Source organism: Macrobrachium nipponense, chromosome 18, assembly GCF_015104395.2.
Source record: "Macrobrachium nipponense isolate FS-2020 chromosome 18, ASM1510439v2, whole genome shotgun sequence".
NCBI classification, from domain to species: domain Eukaryota; kingdom Metazoa; phylum Arthropoda; class Malacostraca; order Decapoda; family Palaemonidae; genus Macrobrachium; species Macrobrachium nipponense.
Window position 1 is genome coordinate 40,634,372 of NC_087211.1, and position 11,152 is coordinate 40,645,523.

General features: G+C 36.7%; 1 protein-coding gene across 1 annotated transcript in view; it reads left to right on the forward strand.

The window, feature by feature from the left end:
* The first annotated feature begins 1,077 nt into the window (after nt 1–1,077).
* LOC135196560 (protein FAM200A-like) overlaps nt 1,078–11,152 on the forward strand; it is a 53,983-nt gene continuing 43,908 nt past the window's right edge. The window contains exon 1 of the mRNA XM_064223406.1: nt 1,078–1,167. Coding sequence (XP_064079476.1) covers nt 1,078–1,167 — 90 coding nt within the window. The remainder of the gene's footprint in view (nt 1,168–11,152) is intronic.

Below are 11,152 nucleotides of genomic sequence, written 5' to 3' on the forward strand. Positions count from 1 at the left end.
TATATATATATATATATTATATAAATATATATTATATATATATAGTCTACTCTACACGTATATTATATACGTATATATCATATATATCTATAGAAATATATATATATATAGTATATATATATATATATATTGTATATATATATTTTACATATCCATATATACTATATATATAGTATATATATAATAGTATATATTATATTTCTATCTATATATCTATCTATCTATCTATCTATCGATATATATATATTCTATATATATATATATATATATATATATATATTATATATATATCCCTAGCCAAGTGAAGAAATAATATAAACTTTACTATGTCTAAGCTAATGACGGAATACATATGATAAGTCATCCGTCAATGGCTTATAAATAAGGTCGAAACCGTTCAGGACCTAAACCAAGTACTATTTATTTCTTCAATCTATGGTTATGACCGATATATATATGTATATATGTATATGTATATGTCATATATATATATATATATATATATATATATGTATGTATTTACAATTTTGCCTTAATCTCTGTGCAAAAGTACCTAGTCTTAAACTTGGTTAAATAATATTTTCAATATAATAATCAAAAGGTTATTTATGTGTTGCATGTGATAATGACACTTCTTCTCATGAATTTGGTAACCATGCGGTGTATTCACTTAACTCTTAGTTTATGGTACAGAATGCCTTGCACACAAAACGGTACGCTGTATACTTCCCCTTTCTCTCGCTCTCCCAGACATCTAGCTAGGAAGGACAAAATTTACAGCCTATAGCAAGGAGGGACTTGGAATGAATTTTGATGGCGGAACAATCCCTAACCCACCCGCTGTCTACATCTCTCGTCTTCTTCTCTTCTCTCTCTTTTCTCTCAATTCTCTCTCTCTCTCTCTCTCGTATGTATGTATGTATGTATGTATGTATGTATGTATGTATATATATATATATATATATATATATATATATATATATATATATATATATAATATATATATATAGTCAATGGCTAAGTAGAACCTGGGACTAATCGTCAACTTCAGCCTGTGATAATTGCTATCTAGACCGAATGTCAGAAGCTGCACCAAAAGAAATATTGAGTAGTTCACCACTTGAAATGCCGGGAGATATGAACAACCGAGAGGATGAAGATGACGAGGTAATTACTATTCGAATGGAATACGACAGGTCATACATGAACAGGAGTAAAAGGCTTTTGAAAAAAACGTCTTTAAAATCGTCACTGGAAGGAGAACTATGACCAGAATACGTGCCTACTCGGAGGAAATATGATATGCCCTCATTATCAATAATCTCAGTATTTTAACCTAAGACGTCCACAGTGCTGCAACCAACGATCAATAATCTACTAATTTACCGATGTCGATAATAAAAACCTAGTAATGTACCATGTCGACAGTAAAAACCTAGTAATGTACCGATGTCGATAATACAAACCTAGTAATGTACCGATGTCGACAATACAAACCTAGTAATGTACCGATGTCGACAATACAAACCTAGTAATGTACCGATGTCGACAATAAAAACCTAGTAATGTACCGATGTCGACAATAAATATCTAGTAATGTACCGATGTCGACAATAAAAACCTAGTAATGTACCTATGTCGACAATACAAACCTAGTAATGTACCGATGTCGACAATAAAAACCTAGTAATGTACCGAAGTCGACAATAAAACCTAGTAATGTACCTATGTCGACAGTAAAAACCTAGTAATGTACCAATGTCGACAATACAAACCTAGTAATGTACCGATGTCGACAATAAAACCTAGTAATGTACCGATGTCGACAACACAAACCTAGTAATGTACCGATGTCGACAATAAAAACCTAGTAATGTACCTATGTCGACAATACAAACCTAGTAATGTATCGATGTCGACAATAAAAACTAGTAGTATATCGATGTCGATAATAAAAATCTAGTAATGTACCGATGTCGACAATAAAAACCTAGTAACGTACCGAAGTCGACAATAAAAACCTATTATTGTTTACTGTCAGAACCACTTTCCGTGTTTAATGACACCCAAAGCCGTGCAAATTTAAATGAAGTGTTTGGTTTAGGTTAGCCGACTAATGTTATCATGGGCTCTTGCCTAAATTTAGGCTACCCAAGTAGGTTTAGGAGTCCACAGACAAAGCGGCATGGCGTGGCCCTACATTGTCGTGTCCACCAACATAAACGAGAATTTTTCCAGGAATCATTTCATTGGTTATTCAAAAGTCACTACCTTCTGTCAGATGATGAAGAACGTTCCCCAGAAACGCACGAAGCATACAAAATGACGGCGAAGCCGAAACGGTAGCAGTGTCTCTTGCGTCCGAATAAATTAGATTCTGGAATTCGTTTTTCCAGAGCCAAAGTTTGTTTGACATTCCGACGAACCTCTTCTATGAGGATTTTTTTTTGCCCTCATTTATCACAGGTCAGCTGTTAAAATCCCCAACATGGAGGATTGTATTATGACTATTTTTATTATTTCTGTGATAATTTCATTAACACAACGATACTGTAACTACGACTATCATTAATATTATTATTTGTTGTTATAATTAATAATGCTACAATAAGCATTATTATTTTTGCTGTTCTATACCAAGGGCTATATAGTGCTGCCTTAAGACCAAGTAATCCAAAACAACGACCTCGATATATTCCAAAGGTTTGTGCGAGTATGAGGAAATTCTAGTCAACAAATTTAAAATGGAGATTTGTCAGTTCCGCATATCTGTCCTCCTTCAAGCACTGTAGAAATACAGTTATGAGGATGCATGTGCATATGTATATATATGTATGTATATATATATATATATATATATATATATATATATATATATGTATATACATATACAGATATAAATACACACGTAATATATGTATATACATGTATATATACATATATGTTTCGGAAGGCGTTACCTGATCGTTCCTGAGCTTGAATATTTGAGAAGAGGTTGTTTTCCCCAAAGCCCTGCTCCCATCAGGGGCTTGTGCGTTGATGGCATCTGGCCTTCCTCGTGGGCAGTCTATTCCAATATTAACGAGACCAGTTGCTCAACTATGTGTATATGTATTTGTATAAGTGTATGTATATATATATATATATATATATATATATATATATATATATATATATGATATATACTATCATATATATATATATATATATATTTTATATATAATATATATATATATATATATGTATATCTGTGTGTAAGTGTGTGTAAAACCAAGGGCTCTACGTTCAGGGAATTCGTGAAATCAGCAATTTACTTAGGGACATCTGGGCCGGTATTTATCATAGCTCCTATGACATCTCATAAATATTCTCTCTTAAGTCACTCAATCACTCATAGTTAAGAGGAACTTCTAAGAGTGTTTTATCAACGCTCTGAGAGAATCTCTTAGCTATGAAAAACGGTATGTTTAGGAGAAACTTTTAAGCGAAGATCTCGCTAACAATAGCGGAAAATATAGTGCTACGATCCATGAATATACGATTTTCGCCATTATTTTAAAAATTCAATATATTCATTAATTATGATATTAACCTTGTGATCTGTATATTATTGTTGAATTCAAAAGTAGAGATAGATAGATAGATAGATAGATAGATAGAGATAGATAGATAGAGATAGAGAGAGAGAGATAGATAGAGATAGATAGATAGATAGAGATAGAGATAGATAGATATAGAGATAGAGATAGATAGAGATAGATATATAGAGATAGATAGATAGATAGAAATAGATAGATAGATAGAGATAGACAGACAGATAGATAGAGATAGGGATAGAGAGATAGATAGAGATAGATAGATAATAGATAGAGATAGATAGATAGATATAGAGATAGAGATAGATAGAGGGAGATAGATAGATAGATAGATAGATAGATGGATAGAGATAGATAGATAGATAGATAGATAGAGATAGATAGATAGATAGATAGATATAGATAGATAGAGTTAGAGATAGAGAGATAGATAGATAGAGATAGATAGATAGATAGATAGAGATAGAGATAGATAGATATAGAGATAGATAGATAGATATAGATAGATAGATATAGAGATAGATAGTAGAGAGAGAGAGAGAGAGAGATAGATAGATAGATAGATAGAAATAGATAGATAGGGATAGATAGATAGATAGATAGAGATAGATAAAGAGAGATATAGATATATAGAGATAGAGATAGATAGATAGAGATAGAGATAGATAGAGATAGATATATATATATATATATATATATATATATATATATATATATATATATATATATACACACACACAAATAAATGATACATGAAAGAGGTGAAGCACTAGTACTATAGGCCTAGTGCTCTCTCTCGCTACTAACCAAAAAAAAAAAAAGAAAAAAGCTCTAAGGATTTTCATTTTCATTCCATTCTGACCCTTCGTGTCTAATCCTGTGCCAATATATGTGATCAAATTAATTAATCCATTAATTTTGAGAGAGAGAGAGAAAGAGACTGATATGTTAGAAACCGCAGAAAACCTGATGGTGCGGTTGGCAATCGCCTCTCTGATCAAGTCAGTCACATACATGAGGCCACTTTGATCAAACTCTATATCTTTTTTTAAACTCACTGTCGTCATACACATCGAATATATCCAGTCTTGGAGCGAAAATTCCTCGGGCGGCGAACGCGGTGTTCTTGTTCGTCTGCCATGTTTACAGTCTGTGACTACCGCTATGAGAAACTCCTAAGTACTTAGGAGACCCCTCCACCACTCTTAAATCTCGGCCTGAGATATGAGTACTCATAGCGCGTAAGAGGCTTCGTAAAATTCTCTTAAGAATTTTCATAACTTTAAGAGTGTTTTAATGATTTAAGTGACTCTTAAGGATTTGCGAGCTTTGATAAATACGGGCCCTGATCCTTGAGGGCTAGTGCTAAAACACGGCGAAACAGTTATTCATCTGCCCTGTTTCGCCGTGTTTAGTACTAACCCCTGGAGGACCAAATGCACTTCAGGAAATTTGTTCCCAGAGGGCTAGTACTAAAAACATTTGATCTCGAGAGAGACTGTACTCGGTTTTTTTTTTTCCATCTTTCCACCCGCCTGTGGTGTTTGCGTATGGTAACACTGCGTCCCGGGCTTTCGATATTTACATTCAGCTTACATTCAACAATTATAATAACATCCCATTTCGAATATTCAAGGTGTAATTCGCATACAGTAAATTATTAAAACACTTTTCAGTTGCAAATGTACACCCAGATATCCTTTTATTTACCTAAAACTTACACATAGCGCAACTATCTCAAGCCCGGGACACAGTGTTACCATACGCAAACACCACAGGCGGTTGGACAGATGGAAAAAAACAGAGTATAGGACTAAACACATTTGTTCCCCGAGGGGCTAGTACTAAACACGTCAAAACAGTGTAGATGAATCACTGTTTCGCCGTGTGTTTAGTACTATAGTATCTCGGGGACCAAATATTCTTCAGTGAATTGGTATATGTTGTATATATACAAACAGCATATGCATATCAATTCATCAGTTTTTAAATAGTTTTCTCTGTTAAGCAATTGGGTAACTACTGTTAATTTGTCTTCACGAATGTTATTCTTGTGTAGTACTGAATTTCTACCCTACTACACTTCCTATGCGTCTGTCTGCCTATGAATACCATTCAATACCCATGCCCCCTCCCCCATTCCTATCCATGCCCCTAACCCCCACCACAACAGAGACAACAATCTCTCTCCGGCGGGAAATTTCACGCGCAGTCTAAACGCATTAGTCGCGCATGTCGGCCGAGAAACCCGTCCCGATGATAATGATAGTCATCACGAATAAGGTCAACGGGGCTTTTCTGTGATACACATCAGCCGATCATTTCTCAAGAGGGCTGTCGTCGAGTCTTATAATAAATCTATAGAGACGCATTTTCTTTGCAGCATTATGACACAGCCCTCATCGTCATTTCGGGGGAGTCAGTATTCCTACATTTCCCTCTGATTTTCTGTCTTCGTATTGTTTCATATATTACCCATGTACACTATATATATATATATATATATATATATATATATATATATATATATATATATATACACACACACACACATATATATATATATACATATATATATGTGTGTGTGTGTTACGACACTGCAGAGCTGAGAATACTATGTGCAATTCTGCAGATGACGGTGGCTAATAATAATAATAATAATAATAATAATAATAATATAATAATAATAAAAATAATACACATCATCGCCACCAATGCCGTTGGACGAATGGTTTACGTGCTCGCCTGCCAATTCGATGGTAACGAGTTCGATTCCCTGCTCTGCCAACGTGGAATCGGAGGAATTTATTTCTGGTGATTAGAAACTAATTTCTCGATGTAATGTGGGTCGGATCCCACAATAACCTGTAGGTCCAGTTGCTAGGTAACCAATTGGTTCCTAGGCACGTAAAAATATCTAATCCTTCGGGCCAGCCCTAGGAGGGCTGTTAATCAGCTCAGTGGTCTGGTTAAACTAAGATATACTTAACACTCTGCCACTAAACTTGACTGTGCTTTGTCTCCCACAGATCCCCACCATCCCTAGTCATAGTTCTCATCCCAGAAGGTCTGTGTCTTCCATCGCTTTTGATGCCCACCAGAGCCTGGCTCCCACTATCACGTACTAGCCTCCCATGAAGTACGCAGACATTTCCAAGCTAGAGCCCCATCTCGCTTTCATCATGACCTCATCTTCATATCGAACTTCCGTAAAAACAATCATATGGGACAATTTCAAATTTTATGATTGCTTTGGAAGCAATATTAATGTTATGACAATTTTTTAGTTTCTTTTATTTAACATTTTAACTGAGGTTTGATGACGACTTTTTTGACAAATTCATCAGCGATAAGAGAATAAAAGTTTTGACAATGTTTCACATATTTTTTCTGAAATTTGGCTACACGTGACATTACCTTAATTTTGAAATATATGACAGATTTCAATCTTATGAAACATATTATGGCCTTATTGTATGCTCTAATTATGTTTTCGCATCAAAATAATAGATAAATATTGAGCATGTTAGGTTGCCACTTAAGGAATTTTGAACGAAATCCTATTCAATCATGTGGCATCAGTTTTGAGCATAGCTGTACAAGACTTTATGTACAATCCTAATCTCTTGTATGTACAATCTCAGTCTATTTTATTTCCAATATTTAATTTGCCCTTTTTTAGACTTCTACTAAATTCTAATACAGGAAATTGTAACTTGGTATCATTGTTCATAGATATTTTAACAAACCTCATGAATCCTTTCTCCACCCAGCGTTATTTCACTCCTGTGTGCATAATCTGTCATTTTTTATTAATTTTTTAAGTTTTAGATTTCAGTCCCATCTCCCTAGATATTTGATACACTATATTAAACAAACCTTGTAAGTCTTGTGTTTTCCGCTGATAAAATTGCATAATGGGCATATTCTAAGTCTCACTATTCCATTGTTACACCAACCTCAACATACTCTTTCATCTACAAGCACAATTTCATTATAAAATCCAAGTGAAGGGCAAAGAACAAAGGTGAAAAGACATTCCCTGGCAGCACCCCAGTATTTACGGCAAATTCGCTGGAAAAGACCCCTTTAACATAAACTTTGCATCTACTTCGTTCATAGAGAATTTCAATTAGCTTTGCCCATTTGACAGGAATGACTGACACAATGACGCAATGCCTGTCTTAACATTGGTCTGTTGATGCTGTAAAATGTTTTCCTGTAAAATTCTACCTATACTGCTACACATTATGTCGTAACATTAATATTTGATCTACGCAACTCCCGTCTTTTCTAAACCTGGGTTTTCATCTCTCTAAGCTTTTCATCAATTTCTTTCCCTAGGCTTTTGAAAATAACATACTCCATGTTTTCATTCCAACGGACGCAAGTGCAATGCCTTAACAAATGGTTACCTTTCTTTGCTAAGACTTCCAATTCCAGGCTTTGTTCCCTAATTCCATATTGTGCAATACCATTAATGCACGGTGTCATTTCAGTTTCGGCGGAAATCATCCCCGTAGTGATTCCATCAGAACCTGGAATTTTCCAACTCCGAAGCCTCCTTATCATTGACTCCACCTCCATAATAATAATAAAAATAATACAAGAAAACCCAGAATAATAAAGTCTGTGGGAATATGGGAGGATAGGCCTGGGTCAATAGGCTCTCAGCGGGACAAGCTGGAGGAGGAGGGAGGAGGAGGAGGAGGAGGAGGAGGAAGGAGGAGGAGGAAGAGGAGGAGGAGGTTGAGGGAGGGAGGCAGCGGTAATCAGGGATGTAACAGGCCTGCTACGAAACGAGAGTTCCAATTGAAGACGTTGTTTCCGTAAAAAGGATAATAAATAGAGCGAAAAGAAGACTGAAATGGGTGATAAGGTTTACTGGGTCGTAAAGCTTCCTAGTTGATATCAAGAATGAGAGAGCATAGGTCGTTCTTCTTATCATTCTTTCTTTTTATCCCACTGTGATTTTTTTTTCTTCGTATGAAGATTTTTTTTTTTTCCCCTCGTGAGCGCCTGGCCGGAAAACTTAAGTGTTATGCTTGTGCGGTCTCTCTCCATTTTTCTTTTCTTCCTTTATACTTTTTCTTTTCTTTCCCTATCTCTCATTTTTCAATTTTTCTCTGAATTATCTTTCTCGCCCTCATTTCTTTTTATCTCTGTCTCCCTTTTTAAATTCATCGAATCTAACGTTCATGAGAGACACAATACAAAGAAATACACTAAATGGCCAATCATTATTCACGATTTACTTATTCAATTTGAAAATGAAAACGACGTTTTTAAATAAAACTAACGTTTTGTGTGATGATCAGGATCTCTACTGAGGGTGGAATATGACTCAAATTACCTTATAATTTAACAGGACACACATAATACATACATACGTGTGTGTGTGTGTGTTTGTTTATATGGTGTTTTTACGTTGCAGTGGTTATTCAGCAACGGGACCAACGGCTTTACGTGTCTTCCGAACCACGTGGAGAGTGAATTTCTATCACCAGAAATACACATCTCTAACCCTTCAATGGAATGGCGAGAATCGAACTCGCGCCCACCGAGGTGACAGGCCAAGACCACACCGATCACGCCACTGAGGCGCTCCGTGCGGGTGTGTGTGTGTGTGTGTGTGTATGCTCGCCATACTAGTGGACTATTTTTACAACAATGTCCTCACTGTGGGTGACAACAGAAAATAATCAGTTTATTAAATATATATCTTGCTAGTAATTTAATAGTACACCTCATTCTAAGTTTTATTTGCCTCAGCACAAACTAAACTTATTTACCATGATACGACTCAGTTGCCTAGTGCAATTTATTCTGTTATCCTGAGCTTTTGCCTGAGTGAATGTTTGTAATTACATTTTGAATGTCATTGTACACTTATTTTCCGCCATTGGCCATTCGGGCCTTTCAATACTATATGATGCACTGTTAGCAAATGGGATATAATTAGTTATTCTGGTCTTTTACAAACCATTATCTTGACAATTATTTAACACTGCATTAAGTTGATTTCGCGAAATTCCTAGATGTGAATTTTGTAACGGACTGTGCCAAATCAGGACCCTGTAAGTTTGTGCTAATGTTAAATATGACCATAGGAATTATTAATACGCAAAGAGGGGATTATGCTGTTCTACTGTGAACACTCCATTTTACGCTGTTACCAAATATGAACTTTGCCATTATTGCGCGCTGTCCGCTAGTGTGAATTTTATCATTATTTTTGCTGTTGCACTGTACACCTTGCCTTAGCAGAGACCCATCTCACCGCCACCCTCCCCATCCCCCCCCCCCCCCCCCCACCCCCCCCCCCCCCCCCCCCCCCCCCCCCCCCCCCCCCCACTCCCACCCCCCCCCCCCCCCCCCCCCCCCCCCCCACCCCCCCCCCCCCACTCCCCCCCCCCCCCCCCCCCCCCCCCCCCCCCCCCCACCCACATACACACACACACACACACACACACACACACGGCCCTCTCCCACCAGCCACCCGACTACAGGCTGACGTTGATATTGCTAATCATGCCTCCCTCAGGACGGCACTTGCAAGCCGATGGAAAATGGGAAGGAGGGGAGAATGACGATGGAAAGAGAGGGAAGGGAAAGTGGAAGATGGAGCGAGGATGAAAGGATGGGGAGGAGATGGGGGTAGGGGGTTACAGAACCCTGATCTCTCAGAGGGAAGAGTTTAACGAGAGTTGATTGGCCTACAAGTCACAAGTAAATTGGAATACCGGCAGTACTGTCATAACATCAGGGACGGATTTTTTTTTTTCTCATCATCCATCGAAATGTGGCCTTGCGCTGTGATGCCATTTTCACGAAGCTCTCTAATTCTGTCTCTCTAACGAATATGGAAATTGCTCTTTTCAAACTTCAAAGTTTTATTTTACCGACGAATCTAAGGAGTCTAATGCAGGAAGCATGACATTAAAAAGACATGAGACACTTTCTCTCTCTTTCCCCCCACATATATATACATTATATACGTGTGTATATATATATATATATATATATATATATATATATATATAAATATATATATATAATATATATATATATATATATATATGGCGCCATTACTTTTGCAGAGGCACGAACATAAATGAGCACATACGGGGACCTTGATGCATACGCGCACTCATACGAATGCAAGTTTACGCAGACATAAACCACGTCAAAACTGGTGCCTGGGCCTTATAAAACTAGATAGACCCTTGTATGCGTCTGTCTGTCTTGCTATGGACAATGAACCCAAGATGGCGGATCTCATTTTTTCTTTATTTCTATGTTAATCAAGATTTTAGGATGTGTTGGCCAACCAGGATGGATGTTTATCTTTAGCAAATGACCACTACTCTGGGATCGTAACAAAGGAGAGAGAGAGAGAGAGAGAGAGAGAGAGAGAGAGGAGGGAGAGAGAGCAAAAACAATATATATGTATATATATATATATAGAATAAATTTTCTGCAGTGAATACTTGAATTTAGCTCGACCATAAAGGATGGAAAATAAGTTGGTTATTCAGATGGCATGTAAGTATGGC